This window comes from Rhinatrema bivittatum, chromosome 15, assembly GCF_901001135.1.
Source record: "Rhinatrema bivittatum chromosome 15, aRhiBiv1.1, whole genome shotgun sequence".
In the NCBI taxonomy this organism is placed as follows: domain Eukaryota; kingdom Metazoa; phylum Chordata; class Amphibia; order Gymnophiona; family Rhinatrematidae; genus Rhinatrema; species Rhinatrema bivittatum.
Genome location: NC_042629.1, coordinates 36,384,806 through 36,412,544, shown reverse-complemented (window position 1 = coordinate 36,412,544; position 27,739 = coordinate 36,384,806). Strand labels below are relative to the sequence as shown.

Below are 27,739 nucleotides of genomic sequence, written 5' to 3'. Positions count from 1 at the left end.
GTCGTTTCCTTATCAGGGGCTAGGAAAGAATGGGTTTTAATGGATGTTTGGAGATGGGAGATTTTAATATGTGATATTTTGCTGTGAACCGCCCTGATCTGCCTTGTAAGTTTGGTATGTGTGGTGTATAAATATTAAATGAAATGAAATTTATCAGGAGTATGATAACGATCTCTATAAAAGTTTGTACCTTATTAGCAGAGATCAAAGTTTTGTTTATTCTCTCTGTAGTACAAAGAAATGAAGGCAGGGTTGCTTAGGGAGCAAAACCTGCTTGAAGCAACGAGTTGTAGAAAGCAGAAAACTAAGGGACTCGTCTCTAAGCTTTTATATGATCCCAAATTCCTCCCTCTCTGGGCAAAACAAGACATAACAGCATGAGAGAAAGATGTAAGTAGGATTCTTGAGGAAGAGCAATGGTTGATTTTTCTATAAAGTGACTCAGACTTAACTAAACGTCTTCATCTCTCTTAGCTGGCATTTCTTGTGTAAAGTCCACCATCGGGCCTAAACACTTTCACCACTTTCCTCCTGCCTCCTGAAAGCAGGAAGAAAGTCTTTTATACCTTCTAGGCGAAAGAGGTGACCGTCTCCCTCCTGGAGATGGCCTGAATCTTCGCGATTCCCACAGCTGAACTGTGTGGCCAGTGTGGATTAGCTAACCCTCTGGGCAACCAAATCTGTTTTGGAAGCCATGCATAGAGTCAAAGCAGGGTATCCCATAGAATTTCTTGTTCAATCAGGAACCATGGCTTGATTTTAGATACAGTTTGCAGTACACAGAGTTGTAGTAATATTTAACCTTTGCAACCCTGAGTCCCCTTCAGCCTTTTGAAAGAGAACACCTGCTTTTCCTGGTGGCCTCCATTTCCCTGTGAAGTTACCATTTGTCCCTGCAGTGTTTTCAAGATCCTTATCCAGAATTACTATAAGTAGCAGATCCTAGATACTGGCAATGTGCCCAAACCATGTTAGATTAAATGTGTACCATGATTCCGAATCTTGAAGACACTAGAGGAGAATAACTTGATTAGCTGTTTGTAATCTTTAAATAATTCAAGTCTTGTAGTTCATTCACAAGCACTGGTAAAGTCAGAAGGGAGTTTGCAACCATAAACATATCGTCCACAAAAAAGGGATATTTTGTGCTGTGCTGCCTTCCCAGTAACGCTCTCGATGCCTTATAACGCAGCCCTTGGCATTTTGTTGGAGCTGCACCATGGTAACTAGCAGTGATGATGTCACAGAGAAAGGTGTGTCCTCTCTGTGACATCATCCTGCTACATCAGTTCACATGCCTGGACTGGTGTAGCAGGATAAGGAAAAGTGGTTGGCCTGGAATTTTCCTCTTGCTCCTTGGAACTACGAGCCTTCATTAACAACTAGCCTATCACATCACCAATTTCACCCCTCTCCCCTCCTTTTCAACCTAGTTATCAGAGGCCATCCTTGAGCTGGGGCATCAGAATGTGGCTCCATCTGCGTTATAAGAGCAAATAATACTGGGGATAGTGGGCACTCCTGTCCTATTCCTCTGTCTGGGAAAAATAGTGGAAACTATTCTCAAGATCAAAATCATAGAGCATATAGAAAGACATGATTTAATGGGACACAGTCAACATGGATTTACCCAAGGGAAGTCTTGCCTAACAAATCTGCTTCATTTTTTTGAAGGGGTTAATAAACATGTGGACAAAAGTGAACCGGTAGATGGTAGTGTATTTGGATTTTCAGAAGGCGTTTGACAAAGTCCCTCTTGAGAGGCTTCTACGAAAACTAAAAAGTCATGGGATAGGAGGCGATGTCCTTTCGTGGATTACAAACTGGTTAAAAGACAGGAAACAGAGAGTAGGATTAAATGGTCAATTTTCTCAGTGGAAAAGGGTAAACAGTGGAGTGCCTCAGGGATCTGTACTTGGACCGGTGCTTTTCAATATATATATAAATGATCTGGAAAGGAATACGATGAGTGAGGTTATCAAATTTGCGGATGATACAAAATTATTCAGAGTAGTTAAATCACAAACAGACTGTGATACATTACAGGAGGACCTTGCAAGACTGGAAGATTGGGCATCCAAATGGCAGATGAAATTTAATGTGGACAAGTGCAAGGTGTTGCATATAGGGAAAAATAACCCTTGCTGTAGTTATACGATGTTAGGTTCCATTTTAGGAGCTACGACCCAGGAAAAAGATCTAGGCATCATAGTGGATAATACTTTAAAATCGTCAGCTCAGTGTGCTGCAGCAGTCAAAAAAGCAAATAGAATGTTAGGAATTATTAGGAAGGGAATGGTTAATAGAATGGAAAATGTCATAATGCCTCTGTATCGCTCCATGGTGAGACCGCACCTTGAATACTGTGTACAATTCTGGTCGCCACATCTCAAAAAAGATATAATTGCGATGGAGAAGGTGCAGAGAAGGGCAACCAAAATGATAAAGGGAATGGAACAGCTCCCCTATGAGGAAAGGCTGAAGAGGTTAGGGCTGTTCAGCTTGGAGAAGAGACGGCTGAGGGGGGATATGATAAAGGTCTTTAAGATCATGAGAGGTCTTGACCGAGTAGATGTGACTCGGTTATTTACACTTTTGAATAATAGAAGGACTAGGGGGCATTCCATGAAGTTAGCAAGTAGCACATTTAAGACTAATCAGAGAAAATTCTTTTTCACTCAACGCACAATAAAGCTCTGGAATTTGTTGCTAGAGGATGTGGTTAGTGCAGTTAGTGTAGCTGGGTTCAAAAAAGGTTTGGATAAGTTCTTGGAGGAGAAGTCCATTAATGGCTATTAATCAATTATACTTGGGGAATAGCCACTGCTATTAATTGCATCAGTAGCATGGGTTCTTCTTAGTGTTTGGGTAATTGCCAGGTTCTTGTGGCCTGGTTTTGGCCTCTGTTGGAAACAGGATGCTGGGCTTGATAGACCCTTGGTCTGACCCAGCATGGCAATTTCTTATGCTCTTATGTTCTTAAATCGACTGTTACTTGTAAGGGCCCCGCCCAAAAGTTAATTGTTTGATGTAAACCGATACAATGTGCGAACGGTTATCGGTATAGAAGAGACTTTAAATAAATAAATAAAATAAATAATGAGTAAGAAAAGCCACTGGTCACCTTTTTACATGCTTCCAGGGATGTATCCATAGAAACGAAGGCAGAAGAAGACAACCAAATGGCCCATCCAGTCTGCCCAGCAAGCTTTGCACTTTTTTTTTTTCTCGTACTTATCTGTTACTCTTGGCTCTTAGTAACCTTTTGGTTCTATTTCCCTTCCACCCTTTTGTGTATCCCTTTTGTGTATCGTATTTTCTGGAGCACCCTAGGAGTGAAATCCCAGCGAACCCATGATAGGTATTTCTAGAGCGCCAGCAGGAGTGCAGAGCTTGTGATTCGGGGTACTGGAATCCCTCCTGGCTATTTCAGCAGTGTTAGTGATGCTCCATGGGGGTAAAACCTGTTTTCCCTGGTGGCAGAAAGGTTGCCCCTGAACCCGGCCTGGCCTGAATTTGTTGGGCAAGGCTCCTGGGGAAGAACATTGCACACAGCTGAGGCGAGATTATTGGAGCAGAAATGAAGGCATTCATCTGTAGGACATCTCCCACTTAACAGAAACAAAGGTGCGGGAACTGAGGCAGTGAGGCGGACCGTGCCAGCACTCAGAGTCTTACATTAACTGCATTAACAAGAGCGAAAATATTTCATTACCGAAGCCGAACGAGTGTCACTTTAGGCCATGGAAGAGATTCTGTGCAATCTCAAGGGCATAAGCCGTAGATAACTCTTGGCTACCCGTAGCAAGTCACGTCGGTGGCCAATATGTGGCAAGTTATGTCTGCTCATTTTAAAATATCATTGTAACAGTTAGGCCTATAGATGTAAAATGGGAGAAAACAGTGCATCTAACCGGAAATAAGTTCAGTAAAAAGATATTAGAATCTGAAACTTAGAATTCATTTTATTTTGTAAAGGTGATATTAGAGGACAATTATTTAATTGCTGAATGGTGCTAGGAATAGTATGTATCTTGATATAAGCTATTTTCGTTGTGCAGTAAGAATTTAAATAGATCCCAGGCCAGCTCACTGGCAGTACCGTGCTTCTCTGTGGGTGACTCCGAGGCTGTAGGCAGCACACAGACCCTCATGTCGAGGGATTCCTGGTCATTGTGCCACAGCGGCATCTAGTAGTCACATGTGCTGGTTTATTTTTATTTTTTTATCTTTATTTAAAAAGTTTATATTCTGCTTACATTGAACATATCCTTTTAAGCGGATTATAACAACATATTCAAGTAACATAAAAAACACATTGAATAAAACAGACCCAAAACAAACATAACCATCAAGTGTTGTGTTAAAAAAAAAAAGTTAGCAAGTGCCCTGACCTGCCAAGAACAACTATTTTCCACAGCCCAGCTCCCACTTATTACCCAAATGCTTCTTGGAAGTAAAGCACCATAAACTATCGCCTGAAACTTATAGTCCTCTGTCTCAAAGGTTTTCAGGCAACAGATTCCACAAAGTTGGCCCTGCAGCGGAGAATACCCTTTTATGGGTCTCTCCTGTAAATGTCAGGACCGAATTGCTAAAACTACCAACAGATGGTTCTAGATGGAGCCTCATTCTGAGGCCCCAGCTCAAGGATGGCCTCTGATAACTAGGTTGAAAAGGAGGGAGAGGGATGAAATTGGTGATGTGATAGGCTAGTTGTTAATGAAGGCTCGTAGTTCCAAGGAGCAAGAGGAAAATTCCAGGCCAACCACTTTTCCTTATCCTGCTACACCAGTCCAGGCATGTGAACTGATGTAGCAGGATGATGTCACAGAGAGGACACACCTTTCTCTGTGACATCATCACTGCTAGTTACCATGGTGCAGCTCCAACAAAATGCCAGCATTCTCTGTCTCCAGCAGAGGACAGGACATAATTGCCTGGTGCAGCTGGAACTTTACTCCCAGACTTTGGGCTTTGCCTGACCTGATGGTGGATTTTTGCGCAGTTCTACATTTGTTAGCCCCTTCTGCTGTATTGTCAGCAAATGGTAGGCTAGGCTTCCCAGTTGAGCAAGCTCTGTGTAAGGTTCCCAGCCCCAAATGGGGTTTGGTAGAATGCAGAGTGTGGGAGCTTGTTTTTGGCTCAGGAGGAGCTTCTGTTTGGTCTCCCCCCCCCCCCCCTTCCGTCTCTCACCCTTTCTCCCTCTGAACTCTTTAGTCATAATAAGATGCATACCTTTACTTTCAAAAGTCTGAATACAAAATGCAATATCGTAGGATAAAAAACAGGAGATATTGGAATAAGACCGAATGTGAAAGTAATAGAACCATAAATTGATCAAATTGTTAGGCTGAGAGGTTTAGATGGTCTTGTGCTGGAGCAGAGCTCACTGTGTTACAAGTAAATGTTATATACTACTCTTTGCAGGTTCTGATACCTTTTTTTGATGAACATAAGAATTATCCAAAGATTGGTGACATGTGGGAATGTTTCTGGTGCCTGCATAAGAGTGTCCGATGTGATCTCAGATCATGTATATCACCATCTTTGGATGATCCTTAGGTAGATCCAATAGAAGGTATCAGCCTGTGGGGAGAGATGCAGGCTTGTAGTCTGACTCTGTCCTGCTTTCCTCTCAGGATGATAACTGGGGCGAGACGACGACCGCCATCACCGGCACATCAGAACACAGCATCTCACAGGAGGACATTGCTCGCATCAGCAAAGACCTGGAGGACAGTGTAGGCCTGGACTGCAGGCGCTACTTGGGCCTAACGCTAGCTGCTGTACTCGGTCTCCTGGTCTTCCTCACCCCCATAGCCTTCCTTCTCCTGCCTCATCTGCTCTGGCGAGAGGAGCTGGAGCCCTGTGGCACAGTCTGCGAGGGGCTTTTCATCTCTGTGGCCTTCAAGCTGCTCATCCTTTTCATTGGCACCTGGGCGCTGTTCTTCCGCCCACCACGGGCGGACCTGCCGCGGATCTTCGTCTTCCGTGGCCTGCTGCTGGTCCTCATCTTCCTCTTTGTGGTCTCCTACTGGCTCTTCTATGGTGTGCGCATCCTGGACTCTCGGGACCGGAACTACCAAGGCATCGTGCAGTATGCGGTCTCGTTGGTGGATGCGCTGCTCTTCATCCACTATCTGGCCATTGTGCTACTGGAGCTGCGCCAACTGCAGCCAATGTTCACACTGAAGGCTGTGCGCTCCACTGATGGCGAGTCGCACTTCTACAGCTCAGGACACATCAGGTGGGTCTGCTTCTTTTGCTCTTTTTCTTGGCATTTGCTTTTCTTTTCTCAATCCAATTGTGTTACTTACATTGTTATACTTTTAGGGTGTATTTCCCTTATTGCTGTGCTTCATTTTCAGAACCCGCCTACCTTTTAGTCCTCTTTAGCTCAGTATTCATAGGTTTCTTGCATCATAGTAATATCTGCCTGGGATTCTGATGACAGCAACTGGGAGAAGATTTCAGAAAAGTGTCATATTAGGCATGGATCAAAACTACAGGGAGATGTTAATTCAGCTGGCAATTCTGTTTCTCTGAATGTTTCTGCTAGTCCTGCCTCTAACGTGCTCTTGGGAGATGCTCGCTGTAGAGGAAGGGCAGCTTCTCCCCAGGTTGCTGAATGTGACACCCATGGCCGACCTATGTGGCCAGTTTCTCGGCTCCTTTGCTCTCCCACCTCATCCACTGGGTCACTGATCCCTTTTCCTCTGTGCTGCTGGTCTGTGGCAGGCGAGAGGGGGGTCATCTCTGCTCATCCGAGCGCTCGCTGCAGCAGATGGATTCTGTCTGTCAGCCTTTCTCAGACCAGGGCTTCCTTAACATCAGAACGCAATGTGCACAGAAGGCTTAGATTTCCAACAAATATTTGGGTGGTTAGAGCATGGGTTGCCGCTGCTTGTGACCTTGAGCAAGTCACTTCACCCTCCTTTGCTACAGGTACAAACCTAGGGCCAGGTACATTAAGACTTTTCTCCCATTTAGTATCTACGGGAAAAACCCTTAGTGAATCGGGTACTTAAGATTGTGAGCCCGCTGGGAACAGGGACATACCTACAGTACCTGAATGTAAACTGCTTTGGAGTGCAGAAAAGCAGAATATAAAAAACTTAAAAATAATAAATTTGAGCTCAGCATGCCAAAAATACATAGCCAAAATGTAGTTGGGTATAAATCTGACCGTTACAAACATGCGTCTGGGTGCCTGATTTTTTGTAAGTATGTTTGATGTGCGTCATTTAAAATGCTTATTTTTGGAAGTAGGATGTTCTTTACCTCTTCTCGAATTCTCTTTAGCTCCTGACCCCCCCCCCCCCAATTGAAATTTATATGGGATTGGCAGGAATTCGTTTTGAATGTATTCATAAAATACGGAGCTAAAATGTTCAGAGGTGGGGCAGTGCACACCTTGTGTGGATCCCCCACTCAGTTTCCTGGAGGTCTGGCTTGAACGTCCCTAAAGAAATGCCACTGAAAGTGAAACCCGGGCCTGTTCCGGCTGCTCATGGAAACGTGTCGCATAGCCATAAAACAAATATACATGTGACGAGAAGTGTCTTATTTTTAGGTAATCATTGGAATCATTGGAGGTTGATGCTTTCTTATTGGCCCAGTATAGCATGACCTGCAAAAAAATCCACTTTTTCCCCCGACGACTTATTTGGCTGCCTGAAGTGTGCACATTTTATATCTTTCAGATATGTGACAGGTTCAGTTTTTAAACTGCTTTTCTTTCCTATAATTGTCTTCAACTGGAAAATAGTAAATTTTCATAATGATTTAAATGTACTTAAATCTGAGCCAGTTGCATGTACTTTTTCTGTGGTGTTCATGCACAACAGTGATGTCATCAGAGTCTGACAGCTCTTTTTTTGTGGGCTCTTGTTTTGAAGTAGTTTTGTTTAAAATTCTTGCTTTGAGCCCAGGCATGCATAGAGGTAGTGAAAATTTGATTTTTCAGAAAGAGCCATGGGAGGTTCTTCTGATGCAAAGGAAGACCTAGGTGAGGCAGGTTACAGCCAGCTCTGTCTTTGTTGTACACGTGGCCCTTGGTGTTTGCTGCCACTGCTGTTGAGATCTCCTACGCGCTGGGGGTGACCTGGAGAGGAGGGCAGTTTGACTTCTGTGCCCTGCACTCTGGGGCACTGACACAAACTCTTTAACACATTCTGCACTATCCCAAGCTTGAACTTTCACTCTGTTTGTTCAGTATTTGGGGACAGAAAGCACAGTGCTTTTATTTGCTATTGCAATCTAACACTGTTCTGAAGGTCACAGGCAAAGGTGATGTGAATTTGCAGAGAAACTAAGAGGTAGCAATGCTGCCCTGAATGGCTGAGATGCTTTCATAGCTCTTTGGGGAAAGAACGGTGATCTGACAGGGGAGTGGAACTCAAATTGAGCCTTGGTTTTCTCTGCTGGAACAGGTAATGTGTTCTACAGAATGACAAGCACTCCTGCACCCATTCCCTTTTTAAAAATTACTGTGATGCAGCTGGATTGTCATTCTTAAATTAACTAAAGTTGGTTTGTAAAAGGTACAAGCTATCACTTCCTGCTGGCATTGTCCTATCACCTTTTTGAAGGAAGCAGGAAGTGGCATGCAAGACAGGAAGCCAGGACCATCCCAGCTCAGGTCTTCCACTTCTCAAGTCAACCAAGGGCTGGGAATGCTGCAGGGTGAAGGGAGTCATTGCACACCAGTGATATTCAGGACCCATAATTGCTGGTTTCCAGAAAGAGTTCTGGTGCGTTGTCCCCATTGCTGCAATTGGTTTATAATGAGTTGGGAGGGCTATAAAATCAGGGAAAAATCCCCAGGTAGTTACAAGGGGAAGGTCAGGATTCCGGATCTTGGCACTGGTTCGTATTTAGCTGGAAGCTCAACAGTGCATGAGAGAACTGCTGGCTCCCTCCTCTTATTGTATGCCCAAATAAAAGATAAAAGAAGCCAGAGCCTGGCTGCAATTGTGGACAGGTGCCTGAGCCTCACGGGCCCCTTACCTGTCACATGACCACTCTTCCACCCCCATATAGTGCCTGCCTGTGCAGTGGCAGTCTGTGACAAGACACTGCATTGGGATCTAAGCAGAAGGTAGAGGCAATTTTGGACTAGGAAGAAACATTTTTCCATCTTGTAGATGACTGGGAAGCAGGCATCTTTAGTTGTCGGGTTTTGGGGTTTTTTTTGCATTTTACAAGTGAAACTTGTACAGTAACAAATAAAAAAAAAAAACCCAAAACAATATATCCAAAGAAATAACCCATCTTGATGCACATCACAGACCCAAAAGAGGGAGTGGGGATCCAAGGAAAACCTGGGAGTGGGGTGAATAAGCAATGGCAGCTGAGTACTTTAATCGTAGACTAATAGCCTGCAGTCTACCCTCAGTTCTAGTTACTGCCTTGGGCTGAATAAGCTCTTTTCGATTGCACAGAAACTCTTAACTGGGATGGCTCAAAGAAAACATTTCAGATCAGACGATATCACTATACATTTGCAAGAGAAACATAAGAAAAGATATTCAGGCCCAGTACATCTTGACACACACAAATTTTATTCCTCTCCTGACTTGCCTGGCATAAATACAGAAAAAAAACAAACTGTAAAACCCATAGAGGATATCTGAGATTGCGGGGAAAAATAAATATAGTACTGAATCTCTGTCCTGAGGAAAATCAAGTCACTAGCAAATTATCTCTTTGAGATGATTCCAGCATATACATCAGATTCACTGAGGAGTACTAGTGTCTTATTTGCATTCATAGGCTTTTCAGGGGAAAACAAGAAATAATTCGATATTAGGGCTTGCTGTGGAATCTCTTGTATATGTTTCTTAAACATAGCCATAGGTGGAAAATTAGGAAAATTTAACACTCTCAAATTGAGTGTCTATTTTTTTTATTTTTTTGCAGTGTTCTCAAGATTTGGCAGTCTCCTATGCATAATGGGGTAGATTTTCAAACCGCGCGATTTGGCGTACTTTTGCTGGCGCATCAGGCACAAGCAAAAGTATGCTGGATTTTAGCGGATACGCGCGTAGCCGCTAAAATCCTGGATCGGCGCGTGCAAGGCTATGGATTTCGTATAGCCGGCGCGCGCCGAGCCGCACAGCCTACCCCCGTTCCCTCCGAGGCCGCTCCGAAATCGGAGCGGCCTCGGAGGGAACTTTCTTTTGCCCTCCCCTCACCTTCCCCTCCCTTCCCCTACCTAACCCACCCGCCCGGCCCTGTCTAAACCCCCCCCTTACCTTTGTCGGGGGATTTACGCCTCCCAGAGGGAGACGTAAATCCCCGCGCGCCAGCGGGCCGCTAGCGTGCTGGGACGCGACCTGGAGGCGGATCCGGAGGGCGCGGCCACACCCCCGGACCGCCCTGGGCCGTAGCCACGCCCCCGGGCCCGCCCCCAGAACGCTCCCGACATGCCCCGAAAACGCAGCGCGGTTCGGGCCCGCCCCCGACACGCCCCCCTCAGAAAACCCCGGGACTTACGCGAGTCCCGGGGCTCTGCGCGCGCCGGTAGGCCTATGTAAAATAGGCTCACCGGCGCGCAGGGCCCTGCTCGCCTAAATCCGCCCGGATTTGGGTGGATTTAGGCAAGCAGGGCTCTTAAAATCCGCCCCAACATTTTTATCTTGTACCAAAGTTTCTTGAACTGAGGAAATTTTGATTGTTTGCTTCCAAGGAGTCTATCCTAACCCCATGTGACACAAGATTACTTCTCCTGGGTAGACATCCAAGCATGTATATCTGAAGTAACGATGGATAATGAGGAAAGAGACTGCTGCACTGAAACCAGTACACCTCAAATGGTTTCCAGTAGAGGGTTTAACAAGAGAGCGTCCCTTACTCAGAAGGTCCTAGCCCTCACAAGATCCAACATCCAGCCCACCCCTTCCTGGAGATCAGCCTGAAGCAGACCACTAGGCGTAGAGGTGTCCCCCGGCAGGTAACCCAGTCTGCATTATTCCTCCAGGGCCTGCCTCATCCAGCCCAGACAACACCAGAGGAAAAAACTGGAGGGAACGAGGCAGCTCTGGTGCCGGCAGTTATTGGCATTTTGACCCAGCTGGTATCCCCAGGGCAGAAGGCATTTGTTAGGAGTTCAGCAATCAAAGACTGGCACAAGGAAGATGTAACAGAGGACTCTTTTTTTTCCTTTTTACCATCTTCAAGACCAAACAGCAGATTAAAAGCAGGTAAAGAGAGAAAATCGCCGGAGCTTCTCCCAATGCAACCTGGATCCTGTAGACAGTGCATTAGGATACTGTAAGGTGGAAGAAGGTAGAGGGAGTTTTGGATTATAGGAGAATCATTTTTCCAGATTGCAGATGATTATAAAGCAGGCATCTTAAGTTGGTCTTCCTTTTTTTTTTTTTAAAAGATGTTTATTCCTTGATTATTCTGGAAGTCTGATTGAAACACAGACGATTTTGGGAGATCAGTGGGTCATTCTCCGCAGCCGTTATGCATTTGCTTTCATCAGTATCCTGTCCCCTTAAACACGAATCTAAAAGCCATTGTAAGGTTAAATGCTGGACCCCACACCCAGGCTTGGCAGCCACAAGGTTATGTTCCATTTTAAATGGGCATTTTGGCACAGCAAACCTTTGATTAGGTGCCTGTTCTGGTTCCTTTGGATCATTGATATTACCTTTGCTGTAGTTTGATTTGCTTTTTTTTACTGTGTGCGTTATTTGTAAATCGTTAAGGTGTCTGTAGGCAATAAATAAATAAATACCTTACTGTTTTACAACCTACAAAGACTCCAGCTGTCTCCATTTATTAGAATGCCGCCCTTTCTAATAGTGATGAAAGTAGCTGCTATCAGAGTAGGAGGAAAGGGTTGATCCAGCTTCTCTAGGTTTCCAGCATTGTACTTTTAATACCTGGGAGAAGAGGAACTGCAGCCCTGGAGGTGAGAAGAGAAGCTGGGAAGGGTGGCAGCTACAGAGTGGTCATAGAGGTTGGAGAGACTAGAAGGAAAGAGGGCTAGGGTTAGGACTAAAACTTGAAGTACAAAAACAGATGAAGAAATGCAAAATAAGCCTAGGAAGACCCAGACAAAATTAGTTTCTTAAAAAAAAACAAAACAACCTTTAAAGGGATTTTATTTATTTATTTATTTATTTTAAACGCTCCTAAAAATCTGGGCTAGAACCTTAAGTTGTGCAAACCATTTTCCACCTCCTGATTATACTACAAGCCTGCCTCTTTCCTACCGCACTTGAAAATTTGGTACAAAACATTCTCTAGTTTGGGTGAAACTGGGTGTTGAAGTTCCAAGGGTTTCAGCAGACCGGGATGCTGTTCCGTTGGGTCGTCTGCTGGAATGGCAGAGGGGTACTGTCGGGCAGGACTGAGGTATATTGTTCATGTGAGCATCACAGCTGGAAGAGGAAAGGCTCAGATTTTGTACGATTCTCTGAAGAGCTACCTCTGAAATAGTCTGCATGTATTTGGAAGCTTGGTTTGCTTTCTGATCCTGCAGGCTGGGTGGATGGGAATAGTATTCTCAAAGCTGCTGTGGTTTCACGTGAAGAAGTGCAAACTCTGTAAAAGCAGAGCTGGCTGAAACCAGGCTTCAGGTGAAACATTTCCATTGAATTGTAACTGCACATTCCTGGAATACCTTTATTGATTTCCAAATTACTTGTGTACGGGTGCAGGCGCGGTCACACAAGCTTGAAACTGAACTGCCTCTAGCAGGAATTCCCTGGGGGATGGGGGCAGCATGGTCTCACCCTTGGAGGTGTAAGGTTTGTGCTCTTTGTCCCTGTGAGTTGCTTGTGCGTGGACATCGATCTCAAGCTCTGTTTCCATGCAGGCCCAGGGCTGTGCAAATCATTCTGTCAGTGCCTCTTCCCTTTTAACTTGAACAATTCATTTTATTTGTAATTTAATGAAATATACGTCTATTCTACAACTGCTGTCAGCCACAGAGGCTGTAAAATGTGGAAGTAGTTTTCTGACTGATGTAGAAAATGCCAGTTGCAACTGTAGGAGCTGTGATTCTGCTCTGCACACCCCCAGCACCCGCATAGCTCACATCTTAGCCACATGCCCTCTGATTATGGTTTTTCCATCCTCTGGCCTTATCTCCCTCACCGCCCACCACCACCTCCTTGGTGTTCCCAAGCCTGCTCGTTTTCTGCTGAGTCCGTTGAAAAAGACACATGTTACTTTCCAAAGAAACAAAGACCTTTCAATACACATTTCAAAACAAAATGTACTGTTGACCAGTCCTCCTGTTTAAGTTCAGGAAGTCTCGCTGGAACATCTTGGATGAGCATGACAGGAGAAGATGAGTGTAATTCAGGGGTTATTGTCTGTTTTCTGAGCACAACAGTTTGTTGCAGGGTTGAGGGCTGGCCACTGTGGTAAGCGATGCGGCAGCTAACATACAGCAGGAGGGCCTGATTCAGACCTTGTATGTGGCTGTATGACCGTGCATCAAACATCTAGATTGGTTAATCAAATGCTGCATTCTCTTGGAGAACTGTCCTCTCCTCTGCATCCCCTCTTAACCCCCTGAGGTGAGAAGTCTGTGTGTATAGTATTAGACCTTGGACACCAACAAGATCAAATATTAACACAGCTCACAAACTGCCCAGCAGCAGAATCAGCTCTTCTGTGCTTTATCTGGTGCTAGCATGCTGCACAAGAGAGGTCTTGTCTCCTGCAGTCCTGGCAGCGTGTCAAGAAGGGCTCTACGCAGAGCCATAGCTAGCCTGTGGCTGATTTGGCTAGGGTCATAGGGGCCATTCACCAGGAGCACCATTGCTCCAAAGCATCGGCAGTATCCTCCCCTCCTTCCCTCCACAGTGAAAATTAGCGCGGCCCATGGGGCAGTTAAAGGTATCGGACTCCTCCTCCCTTGCCCCACCCTGGCAGTGAGGAGCATAGGGCTGCAAGTTCATTTTCCTTCCACTGCCCCAGCAGTGAGAAACAGCGCAGCTGCAGCCTTACAGGGCTGTGAAAAGTATCGGCCTTCTCCTCTCTCATATCGCCCCGGCAGTGTGAGCAGTGCGGCCATGGGGTCCCAAGATGCATTGGCCTCCCCCAGCCACTCTGGTAATGAACAGCTTGGCCCATGGGGCCATGAGACATACTGGCCGCCGCCTCTCTCATCCTGCTTCAGCAGTGAGAAGCAGCACGGTCCACAGCGTTCAAAAAGCATTGGCTCCCTCTGCATACTCCCAGCCTTCTCCCCAAGTCAGAAGATGGAGCAGCACTGCACAAATAAAAGCAAGAAGAAAGCTGGTCCTTGGAGGCTGAAGGAGGAGGCTGCTGCTGCTGCTGCCCCTTGTGCTTCCAGAGGGGGGGGAAATAAAGATCCTGTGTGTGTGTTTGTATCTGAGCATGTGAAAAAGCATATGAGAGCCTATGAGCAATGGCGTGTGTTTGAGCACTTGAAAGAGAGAGTTTGTGTGACTGAGCAAGTGAAAGAGAGCATATGAGCCCGTGTGTATGTGAGAGAGCATATGAGCCCGTGTGTGTGAGCATGTGAGAGAACATATGAGCCCGTGTGTGTGTGAGTGAGCGAGCATGTGAGAGCATATGAGCCTGTGTGTGTGTGAGCATGTGAGAGAGCATATGAGCCTGTGTGTGTGTGAGCATGTGAGAGAGGGAGTGTCCAAACATGTGATATGTATGTTTGAGCACAAGAGAGAGAGCGAGCGCGTATAAGCATGTGTGTGTGTAGTTCAGCTTATGAAACAGAGAAGAAATGAAAATGTGTGTATGCGTATATCTGAGCATGAGAGAGAGAGCAAATGAGCATGTTTTGTATGTATATATACGATTGAGCATATGAGAGAACGCATGAGTAAGTGTGTGTATATGGTTGATAATGTGAGAGAGAGAGATCATGGAGAAAGTTTTGTGTGCAGCAATCCCCCTCCCCACCCCACTTGCTAATCCATGATAATTTCAGGGCATCTGGAAATCAAAATTTCCCCGGTATGGAAAGCAAGGGATTGATTTTTCTTATTTTAATTATTGGGTGTTATTTTATGTATCGGCTGTTTTGAAATATTTTATTGGCATTTGGAAATAATTTATGAATTTTTAATTGGTTGTTCTATTTGTCGATTTTTTTAAATATAATTTTTATTAATACAATTTTAATATTATAACTTATTTCTTGTAGTTTTATATAGGGTCTATAGTAGATTGGCTTGTTCGGTTTTTTTTTTTATTAATAGGAGGTGTATTTGTGGTGTTTTAGGGGCTGCTGTAATACTTAGTGTTGCCTGTTCATAGGTAGGATTGTTACTGTTTGAGTGCTGGCATGTAGTACTGTTTTGGTGTGGGAGGTTTATTATATTGTAATTCAGTTTACTCCTGGCTTTCTGAGGGCCAAGCCTACGCCTAACATGCCTTACAATAGGCCTAATACCGTATGGGTTCCAAATGCCTTTTTTCTTTTACATTTTTTGCAGGGTTTTCTGCAGGCAAATATAATATAGATGTTGTGATCTCATTACCTCAGAATGTCCTTTTTCATGTAAAATCTGGTAATATGAATGCATCATTTTTAATTCTGTGTGGGGAAGGCATGACTGGGAGAGGGCTGACAGCTGGTGGTTGGATTGGGGGCCCAGGTGCATGGCCCCCGGCCCATGACTGACACTGCAGTGAGCGGAGTAAATAAAATAAGGGGAAAAAAGATCCTCAGTATTTGTGAATGAAGGCTCATGGCGCCAGGATCTCTGTATTGGTAATGACTGAGCTGGAAGCCCAAAGAAACCGGAGTAAACTGCTGGGTGAAAGCCCCCTACATTTAGCAGAGTCTCCTGGCGCGTGCTGTTGTAGGTTGTGTCCAGGGTGACATAGGTGCCCAATGACCTGGTTCTGCGTACACGTGGCTCTGTTCTGATTCTCAGTAAGCTAAGCTCTGGACATAAACGCCTGGCACTGCCAGTCCTCCTGCAAAGGCAGATCCTTACCATGCACCTGCTTTGCTTAACTTTACTTTGAGCGTTCCTGAGGCTAATGGTTGTGCAAGGAGGAGGGATGTGGGTGGGATAGTGATAAAAGGGAGAATGGCTTTGTGATGGGCAATAATAAAATACCTTGAAAATCTCATTGCAGGAAATATCCAGGACTTAAGCATGTATGAAAAGGCTGCTCAGCAGAAGAGACCCCTGGATCTTGTCCTGTCCCCTTACCCATGACTTTGTCTTTTGGTTTTGTCTTCTAGCATCCAGCGAGCAGCTCTGGTGGTTCTGGAGAATTACTACAAAGATTTCACGGTCTATAACCCAACTCTGCTGACCATGGCCAAGTCCCGGGCAGCCAAGCACATGACTGGACTGAAAGTGTACAACGTGGATGGTATGTACCACGTTACCCAATTTGGGGGGTGGGGGAGTCTGATCTCGGTTGGGCCTTCTGTGGTCGTTTGCATTTCAGGTTTCAAGAAAGCCATGAACTCAGTACTGTGCGGTATCTGCCCATCTGTTAAGGATTTTAAGGCCAGGTCGTCATTTTTTAAATTCTTCTTGAAAAAGGAGGCTTGCAAGTTAAAATATAATTTTCTCTATTTACTTGGGTATCATTAAACGCTAGCTATTTGGGGTGGTGGGAGAAGGTTTGGATAAACTCCTTTCCCCCTTGGCCTCAGTTGCTTAGCTATACAAGTCTGGTTACCAGCATAAGAATGGAGAGTTTATGGGAAGATAGGCAGAGAAGTGAGCGATTCTCTCCTGAGACAATACGGTGTGATATTGTCTCTGTGTGTCTCTCCCATGACATCAGTGTCTCTGTGCTCCATTTCTGTAGCCTCCCAAGCAGTGAAGACTTGGAGGCACTTACTGCTCAGTGAGGTTTATTCCTGGCCTGTTTCCTTCTCCTCCTGGAGTGGTCCTTTCCACATCCTACCTAGTAGCTTCTGCTGTCTCGGGCAGGGTAAACGCACAGCCGCTCCAGTGAAGAGCTGCTGCTGGTCTCAAAAAGGTGGAGGAAGTGCTGCCTTGAACCCTGAGCAGTCTACTGATCCCACCATGTGTGGCCAAACTGTGTCAGGCCTCATGGGCACCATCTCAGAGCCAGGTTTTGCAAACTACAGAATCTGTCAAGCAAGACCTGAAGGCATGGGATTTTTTGGCTTTTTGATATGACTGTGGGCCAGATCCTTTAAGAGCTCAACTCTTCTGGGCTCTTCCCAGAACGTCTGTACTGACCCCCTTGTACCAGGAGATGGTGCACATGCTCCAGACTGGCACAAGCATTCAAACGCAAAAGATGAATGCTGGCGGATCTCCCCACTGAAGAGGCCAATGCATCCTTTTGTTTTTTTAGGACTCATCTGAGTATCTAGATAATCAGAGAAGGCTGACATTTTTGAGTAGGTCCTGCATGAGCTATCGCAAAGGAAGTGGCCATAGCCCTCAGTCTGGAGAGCTTCTGCTTAACAGATGCTAAAGGCAACAAGATCCTGTTGGCATCACCAGCTGTATGGGGGTTTAGGGACTGGGCATATCCTAAGGGGAGGGTAAAACTGGGGGCAAAGACCCTTAATATGGATTTGGTCTGGTGTGGAAAAAAGGCTTAGAGAATGTGTTAGCAAACAATTTAGGGGCCAGAGGAACTTTGGCTTTTTTTCCCTTCACTTTTTTGCTTTTTATTTTTTTTGTTGGGGATGGGAGTGAGGGGGTGGTTATTGAAGTTGTTCTGGAATTTTCTTTCTTTCTTTTTTGCTCTCTGTATTTAAGTTTAATGTTTTTCCTTTTTTTTTTTTGCTATTTCCTTCCATGCACTATCGCCACTTTTCATCCCTCCTGGCACTCTTTCCCTCTGCACCAGGACACTTTCTTCCATCCCGGCCCACAGGTTACAGGACTTAGTAACTAGGACAGAGGGCAGCTCTGGACCAATGGCATCTCAGCCCAGGCCCTGCCAGCAGTGGCTTCTCAGTTTGATAGGAGTAGATTCTTAAGCTGGGCCTCCAACATTGGCAGGCACTGACTTTTAGACACCTGGCTTTTTTTAAGCCCTGGATTCCTCTTTTGCTGTAGTAGCATATAAGAAACCACCAAGGCAGTATAGCGGTGGGAGGTATTGTCAGGCATAACATACATCAGCAAACAGAAAACAAAAAATGTGACTATGCTTGTTTCGCTTTATTCTTCAGATCATATTCGCACTACTGAAAATCTCTCTCTCTCTCTCTCTCTCTCTCTCTGTATGTATGTGTATATATATATAATATAAAATTGTGTGTATGTGTGTGTGTTAAATAAAGCTACTGGTTTGCATCTGCTGTGCCTTGTGTACGGATTCAGCACATTTGATTACTGTGGATAGAAGAAATGGTGCATATATGCTATTTGCTTGCATTGGCTGTATTCTTTGCATGGACTCTACAGAATTTATTATTTATTTGAAAGTGGATTTCGTCATTACATGACCATGAATTAAGATTATTATTTTTGTGGCTGTTATATTTGACTGTATTAGATTGTATTTTTTTAAAAGATTTGTTACACTGTTTTTTGTAATAAATTGTTAGTAAATTTGCTTATTAGATAATATTGTTCCTTCATTTTTTATACTCTTTCACTTACGTGTGTGTGTGTATAATATGTATACTATATACACACACACCCACAATACATATATTGTGGGTGTATATAATATGTATGTATTGTGTGTATATATACACACACACACACACACCATTAAAACATTCCCAACAAGGGCCCTAGTATTACTGGAAATTTGGCTTCAAAGTTACAACGCATCTTTCCATTCCGTTTTAGTTCACACAATAGCTGTGATGTTTGACATAATGTTGGACTTCTTTAATTTGCCTATCCTTGCTCATTGGAGAGAGATAGATGCACTAAGATTTGTGGTCTTATGCTGGATTTCTTTACAGTGTGGCGGTGACATATCAAGAATTCTTATACAGAAGTAACACCGTTTCAGCTTTGAATGGAATACCCTACAACCAGTGGGTTGAACCAGGATATAGAAGATTTTTTGTAATTCTGTATTGTGGTTTGCGGGATGCAGTTCTTTGGGGAGTGTTAAATGCTTGAAGTCTTTGTGTAGAAGATAGTTTGTTATATTTCCCTGTAGATTTAATAGAGGATGTGCAATTCATGTAGCAATTGCATGGCACGGTACAGATGATGGCAGAGGAGGTGGGCTTTTCCATTGTATTTGTATAGGCAAATACATATTATGCATGCTTAGCATTTTAAATTGCCAGTGCCATATTCATGAGCTTTGGCAGCATGATGAAAATCTGGCTGCGCTGGATTTATGTGACTAATGGTTTATTTAGAATAGATGTGTCCAATTGTGTGTAGACTATATTATGTATATTTAGGTTTTGTTTATCATTTTTGTAGGCTGCTAAGATACATTTGTATGACAGTGGGGAGAGGGGATGATTTACGCATGCATTTTAATTGTGACAATGTAAGTAGCTCTGGTAGACACACATTCTAAATGGCTTATTGATATTAAGGGGCTCTTTTGTTACTATATAACACGCTTTCTTTGTTATTTTTAGATGGGAATTATGACCAACTCCTTTGGAAATTAAAAAAGGCCAACTGTCATACATCACAGCTATTGTGCGAACTAAAATGGAATGGAAATGTGCACTTATGTGTTGTAACTTCGAAGCCAAATTTCCAGTGAACATAGGGCCCTTGTTGGGAATGTGGCAATGTTTTAATATTGTGTGTGTGTGTGTGTATATTTTCAGGTGTGTACATATGATCTAAAGAATAAAATGAACCGAGCACAGGCATATACATTTTTTTTTTTTGTCTGTAGTAGCATACAAGACAATTCTCATAGAGGGCGCTATTGCTCTAAAGACTATCACCAAGAAAGACTTGGACTGATGTCTACTGCAGTCTGTGATCCATTGGGCATGTGTCTGTGATCCAAGCAGTCAGACGATGGGACTTTGCAATCTTTAGATCTGTCTTCTGTACATCCTGATTGTCCTGTTGTCAGAGGTACCTCAGGTTCACCTTGGGGAACCAAAATTATCTATACAAGGCTGTTCCTCATCTCTGCTTCAGAGTGTTTACCTGGTGTTGGTAACTGATTGCCAAGCTCCATGCAGGCCCTATTTGATTTTCCATATCTGGATGAACCTGGACAGCTGCAAGGCCTATATAACAAGGCTATTTTCCTTGGTGCAAAAACATGGATAAATTAACAATTGGAAGGAGAGTTTTGTTTTTTTTTAGACTGGTCATAAGATGTATCTCACTTAGAAGCAAGATTCTGTACCGCTATGAGCCTAGCCAGATTATTCTGATAGAAATGTGACAGCATGTTGGAATCGGTCTCTGCCATTCGTCACCTACAGATCCTGAGAGTCGTGGTGTCTACCATAGAGATGGTTTCATATGAGAATCCTGCAGCCCTAGCTCATATTCAAGTTAGCCTGCACATAGATCAAACCTACCCTTTCAGCTGAGCCTAAGCAGCGTGTGGTTAAATCGTTTTTTGGGTTGATGACTAGATGATATCTAGGCAGAGGCGAGTCCAAGTATGGCACAGTGGTATAGATCACTATGGACACAAACCTCAAGAGGGTGGGGAGACATCCGTCCGCATCGCCGGGCTTCACAAGACAAAGATGTATATGTGAACCTGCTTGAAATGAGGCATGTCCTTTTTTTTTTTTCCTTGAAAGCTTGTTAGATTCAGAATTATCACAAGTGCACAAGAATCGGATCAGACAGAATAGTGACAATAGAGTCTCTGAACAAATATGGTAGAATAAAAAGTTGTTACTATTATCAGAAGACATTCAAGGTGCTTTATTTGTGCAGAACAAAATCTGCCAAGAATTGGTATTGTGAGACATTTGAACAAGGATCGTTTCTGGCCCTGGTGGAGTGGGAGCTCTTCCTACTCGTGTGCACTCGGTGGGGCAGCCTAGTCTTGGACCTGATAGTGTGGACCCACAACTATGAAGCTGCTGAGGTGGTTCAGTTGCATCAGTGATAACTGTGGATGCAGTTGCCTAAGACTGAATGAAATTGCTTCTATATAATTTTCCTCATAGGCAATGGCATCTCTAGGGCTAACAAAGATTAAGAATTTAAAAAGCAGTTTTCAATTTGATGAATACACTATCCCTGTCGTCAATCAGGTTAGCAACTTATGAGTCATTTTCCCTCCGGCTTGTCTCTTCGTGCCCAGATTAAATCTGCATGTTGCACAGGGAGACTAGAAATTGTTGTACGAATTTCTTTTTTTTTTTTAAACTTTGACTCCTTTGTAAACGTAAAGCTTTCCCAAGCTTGACTGATACCCGCACAGTTTTGCAATTGCTCGACCTGTCAAAGCTCAACTGCTGCAATTCAGTGTACCGTGGTCTCCCCCACCTCCGCTTTAAAAGCTTTGCCGGTGATTCAAAACTCGGCACCACTGGATCTTGCTGGCACCGCTCGCTCCAATCCTATTGCCTCCATCCTACAGTCCCTCATTGAAGGATAAAGGTTTTAAGACCCCCCCCCCAACTTTCATTCACAGAGCACTAAGTAACGACGCACAACCGGCATCAGCTCCCTTTTAAATAAGAATTATCAGCCAACCAGAGCTCTGAGATCTGTTGGGCCATCCATGTCCCCACTGTGCGGTCAGTGTGGGTCACTGAGTTGTGTGACAAACATTTTCCATTTCCGGCTCATTATTATGGAATGCTCTACCTGAAGCACTCCGAAAGGACTCCTGTTTTTAATACCTGAAAACATTCCTGCTTAGAGAGGCGTTCAATTTGCACTAGAGCTGCGGTTCTCTGTATTGCAGAGATTGCTTCCTGTCCGTTCGGATTGGTATTTTATTTTTGCGGGCAGCTCTTTAGGCCGTGAGCTGCATAAGATTCCTGTAGGCTTGTCGTTTTGTTTTTGTTTTAACATAATTGTGTATGTTCTTTGGTAAGCCGCTCGGAGCACTGGGTAGTGCAGTCTATAAATCCTTTTTAAATTAAATTGGTACTGATTGCACCTGCCTGACGAGGATGGCCTTGGTTTCCAGAATTTCTGGATCTGAAAGCAGAAGAATCTCTCAGATTGTCAGCAGGACAAAGACCCATTCTTCCTCCCAAAAAACCGTTTCTGAAGCCGAGGTTGAGAAGGGCACCATGAGATCCAGCGGCTTCTCTGATAGAATCATATCAGGTGCTTATGCTAATTGGAGGCATTTTGCCATGTGCGACAGAGATGGGCACAGGTCCTCAAAACTCTTAGTCTGGTTTTGAACTTTGTTTCAGGATTTAGGCCTGAATGTTAGTACACAGAGAATTCATGTGGCCTGTATTTCTGATATCAAGAGTTGGACCGTTGGTATTTTTCTTTTGACCTGGGCATGCTGTGTGACACAAAGTAGTTAGGCCCTGCATTAGGGAATCTGTGCCGAAGGGGATAAATCCAGACAAAATGTCTTGTACTATAGAGGAGGACAGTTCTGCCTCCGGGTGGAGTCAGTAATTTTGCATGTTGGCTGAACCAAGTCTATACTGTATTCTGATGGGTCCTTGGGGGAGTTAGTGCCCTGGGAAAGAGGGCAGGTTTGGAATGCCCACAGGACAGCAGGCACCTCTGATCATGTAATCGATACATAGTTAGTGAACCGTGTGGCCGGAAAGCAGAGCTAGCTGCAGTCGCCCACTGCGGCTTGAGGAGATGTTTCTGTGGCTAAAAAGCTGGCTGGTATTGTATTCTGAAAAAAGAACAAATTGGTGATTGTTGACTGCTTCCCTGTTTATTTACCCTGAGCCTGGAGAACACAAACCCTGTTGTTGAGGGATAGCCGGCTTGAGACGTAATAGAAGCCAACACAGGCCAGACTTACTACAGCCACAGGATCCAGGACGATGTCGTGCCTGAAGTGAAAGTAGACCATTTTTGGTTTGCCCCCAAAGTTTAAAAGCTTGGCAGCCTATAGTTTGTTAAATTTTAATAAAATTGAGCTGAAAAGAATGTAAACCTGAAAAGCCAGCCTGAGCCTTTTCTCTCCTCTCACAGTGGATTTGCAAAGGCCTGAGGTATAGCAAGCACCTCCTCCTTGAAGTTTCAATCTGGTGGTGCAGGCTGTCTTGGAGCCTCTGTTTAATTTAAGGATTTATCTTCTCTCTGTTTTCCGACTGTTATCGAGGTGCTATTGTCAGATGCAGTTTGCTCAGCCAGGAGAAGAAACAAACAAAAAGCACTGTTCACCCTGTCACCTTTTCTTGCTGTTAAGAACTGTTCCATGCTTTTGTTCCTATGGTTAATTCTCCTTTTCACATTAAGAAAATTAATTTCTGCCCATATTAGGAGCAATTTTCAAAGGGCTTCTCGGCTGAAAATTGCCCTCCCCCCATGCAGGGAAAGGTGTGTGCTGCCCACAGCATGCATACTGTTCCCCTGTGGGGGGGGGGGAAGGGTGGCACCAGAACTATCCTGGCAAAGTACATCCAGAGAGTTTATTTTTAAACCACCCCCCCCCCCCCCCGGTGCAGTCCTTGCCCAGCCCAATATTGTCAAAGAGAATCGCTGCGGGGAGATTATTGGACCATGGGTATACCTGCAAGTTCCACAGGGAGGTTACAAACTGGCTTCCCTGCAGCCAAAGCTCAAGAAGTGAAACTTCAGTTTCTGGATCTTGAGGGGGGGTATTAAGATATAGCCTGGAAAAGACGAGCTGGACAGCTGTTCAACTTGTATGGTACCGGCAAGAAGGGTCTACCAGCTTTATCCACATGATCTTATATCTCTGAGTCATACCAGATCCATAAGGACTCCTCCGAACACTGTCAACTAGAGAAATCTCTGCATCTTGTACAGAGTAGACTTCTGCCTCGCAAGTTGACGAACAGGACCAAAGAGCCAAATCCAGAGCTAGTAAATGGTACCAAAAGAAAGTTCAGAATTCTCAACCTGCTCATTAAACACTGAAAGAAAAAATTAATTACTTTATTTAATTCTTTTCTATACCGACATTCATGCACAAGTCATATCACATCAGTTCACATCAAACATGGGAGTTTAACTTAACAATAATCATAGCTAGAGAGCTACTGGTAGAGTTAAGGGAAGTGGTAAGTAGTAAGTTACAAAGAACGAGGGTTACAGGAACTTGGAGGTTGGAAGAGAGTAAGGAGAGAGGAACATATATGGTTATTGATAGGCTTGTTTGAACAGCCATGTCTTTAGGTTTTGTTTTTTTAAAGGTCAGTGGGCAGTGTTCCTGGCATAGGTCTGGAGGCATGGTGATCCATAAGGATGGCCCAGCTGTGGAGAAGGCATGTGGAGAAGGCATGGTGTTCCATAGGGATGGCCCAGCTGTGGAGAAGGCATGGTGTTCCATAGGGGTGGTCCAGCTGTGGAGAAGGCATGTGGAGAAGGCATGGTGATCCATAGGGATGGCCCAGCTGTGGAGAAGGCATGGTGTTCCATAGGGGTGGCCCAGCTGTGGAGAAGGCATGGTGTTCCATAGGGGTGGCCCAGCTGCGGAGAAGGCATGTGGAGAAGGCATGGTGATCCATAGGGATGGCCCAGCTGCGGAGAAGGCACGTTCCCTAGTGGAGGTGTGAAGAATGGATTTGGGGGGGGGGGGGGAGCGTGTAGGGTTCCTTTATAAGCAGTTCTAACTGGTCTTTTTGAAGTGTGGAGTCGTAACGGGATTTTTAGCTCGAGCGAGTGCTGATTGTGGATGGCTTCGTGAATGATAATGAGAGACATATGAAGGATTCTAAAGCTGATAGGGAGCCAATGGAGATTTCTGAGGATGGGTGTGATGTGATCTCCTCGGCTGGAATTGGTTAGGATTCTGGCGGCGGCATTCTGGAGCATCTGCAAGGGTTTTATGGTAGTTGCGGGGAGTCCTAGAAGGAGGGAGTTGCAGTAGTCGATTTTAGAGAAAAAGGTAGCTTGGAGGACAGTCCGGAAGTCATAGAAGTGGAGGAGTGGTCTAAGTTTTTTCAGAATTTGTAATTTGTAGAAGCAGTCTTTTGTTGTGTTAACACATTTTTTAAAGTTTAGTCGGTTATCCAGTACTACGCCGAGGTCTCTTGCTTGGGAAGTGTGGCGGATGAGGGGTCAGGGAGGGAAAGGTGATTGTGGTCCGAGGAAATAAGGAGTATTTAGTCTTGGCCATGTTGAAGACGAGATTGAGACTGGAGAGGAGGAAGTTGATGGAGTGAAGGCAGCTGTCCCAGAACTTAAGAGTTTTGGAGAGGGAATCTGTTATGGGAATCAGAATCTGCACATCATCAGCATATATGAAATGAGTTAGGTTTAGTTTTGCAAGGAGCTGGCAGAGGGGTAAGAGATAGATGTTAAAGAGGATAGGGGAGAGGGAAGAGCCTTGGGGTACTCCAAGGGTAGAACTGATGGGAGGGGATTCTTTATTGCTTATTCTGACCTTATAGTATCTGTTGCTGAGGAATGACTCAAACCATCTGAGGACTGTTCTTGAGATACCTATGTCTGAGAGGCAGTTGAGGAGGGTGGAGTGATTCACGGTATTAAACGCAGATGAGATATTCAGAAGTGCTAGTAGGTATGGTTGTCCTTTGTCTAATCCTATGAGAAGGGTATCCGTGAGAGAAATTAGAAGGGATTCTGTGTTTAGGAATTTACGGAAGCCAAACTGCGCGGGGTAGAGAATGTAATGTTTGTCTAGATAGTCGGAGAGTTGGACGTTGACTAGCCTCTCCATGAGTTTGGCGATAAATGGCAGGTTGGAGATGGGATGGAAGTTAGAGGGGGTCTCCTGGATCAAGGTTTGGTTTCTTCAGTAGGGGTTTAAGGGTGGCAAGTTTCAGAGGGTCAAGGACTATTCCTTGAGACAGGGAGCAGTTGATAATTTTGGCCAGGGATTTGGAAATGGTGTTTGGAATGGTGAGCAGTAATTTTGTCGGGATGGGGTCGGAGGGATGGGAGGAGGGTTTCATGTTCTTGAGGATGGATTCGATTTCAAGGGATGAAGTGAGTTCAATGGAATCAAACTTGGCTCTCTGGTCGAGGTTGGAGGTGTAAGTGGGTATGGGAGAGGTATTAGTGGAAGTGAGCAGGGTTAAGAGATTGGAAATTTTTTTTCTGGAAGAAGGTTGCAAGTTCGTTGGACTTAGTTTGGGCTTGGTTATCGGGGATAGAGGGGGTGGTGGATTTTGTAAGTTCTGAAACATACGAGAACAGGGCCTTCACGTCGTAGTGAAAGTTGTGTATTTTGCGGGCGTGGAAGTCTCTTTTTGTACGTAGTATGGTAGTCCTGTAGCTGCGCATAGAGGTTTTGTAGGCGGTCAGCGAATTTGGGGAGGGGTCTTTACGCCACTTATGTTATTTATGTCTTAGCTCTTGTTTTAGTTTCTTTAGTTCAGGTGAAAACCAGGGTTTTTTGAACCATTAATACAATAATGAACCATTTTATGGAGGGTGCACCACAGGAAACTTTTGTTTAATTAGACAGCATGGATCAAAACTACAAGTAGTGGAGAAAAATAAAGTACAGTGAACCAAAACAGCCAATTAAACGTAAAAACATAGGATTTGTTACGCTGAGTCACTTAGGTCCATTTAGGCTAGCATCCTGGCTCCGACAGTGGTCAGTTGAGTCACAAGTACCTGGAGCATCCCAAAAAGTAGATCTGTTTGTTTTGTGGTTTTTTTTGTTGCTCACTCTCAGGCATAAGAGATGGCCAGATTGATGTGGGAAAGCCAAAAATGTTTTATAGGCTTTTCCAGAAACTTAGCCAAACCTCTTTAAAACCCCTCTCTGCTGGTTGCCTTGACCACATCCTCTGCCAACAGTTTCCACAGCTTGATTGTGTGCTGAATGAAAAAGTACTTTCTACCCTTTGAATTAAATCTGCTGTGGTTGTTAGTTTTAATTAGCAGAGTTAATGAAAAAAAAATTGCAAATAGTGGAAGAATTAATATACCCTATAAGGGTATCCAGAACCAGAATATTTATTTAAAGAAGAAAGGTGTACATTTTAAGATGTCTTCACTTTGGTATCATATAAGGTGCAAACAAGCTATAATATAGATGGCTCAAAGCACTACAGATATAATCATATGCCAGCTTTTTGTGTAATTATTTATTGCATTAAAGCTGTCCCTTCAAGGGCAAGCATATTGCATCATAGTCTTATCACCCACACAGCTGTTGATTACCCAGATACCAGTCCAAGAAATCAAATTAAAAAAAGAATCCACTAATACTTTAATATGCTCAAAATATGTATTGAGCTCAGAGGATACACAAACGATGATGACTCAGTGTAACTCCAAGTTTAAACAAATCCACTCAAAAGATGTAATAAGCAAAGGAATTGGTAAGTAGATTCAAGCTGTCACCAAGTGGTTAAGTGCTGTCAGTATTTCAAAAGAACACAGTCTGCTCCAGGGCCCTTTGGCGAATCTGCAAATGGAGACCAACATTTTTACCTACAGCTCAGCAGAGGAAAACCAAAACCTTCCAGAAACATCTTACGCCACCACCAAGGATTCACCTCTCTTCAAAACATGGCCACATCGCATGTCAGAATACCCAAGTGTTTTAAAGTGAAAGGAACCAATCAAATTGCACAAACAAAATGGCATGGTTCTTATGAGTAACAATATAAAAACAAAAAAAATGAATAACCAAGCAATGCTGAAGCAGACCGTGTTCCATCGAAACACTGACCGTGTCGGGCACTTTCTCCCTTGATGTACAGCTTGACTCTACTTACCCAGTCCTTTGCATTTTGCATCTTTTG

General features: G+C 44.2%; 1 protein-coding gene across 1 annotated transcript in view; it reads left to right on the top strand.

Annotated features, from left to right (window-relative positions):
- VANGL1 (VANGL planar cell polarity protein 1) overlaps positions 1-27,739 on the top strand; it is a 44,803-nt gene that overhangs the window by 6,032 nt on the left and 11,032 nt on the right. The window contains exons 3-4 of the mRNA XM_029577835.1: positions 5,643-6,250; positions 16,214-16,347. Coding sequence (XP_029433695.1) covers positions 5,643-6,250; positions 16,214-16,347 — 742 coding nt within the window. The remainder of the gene's footprint in view (positions 1-5,642; positions 6,251-16,213; positions 16,348-27,739) is intronic.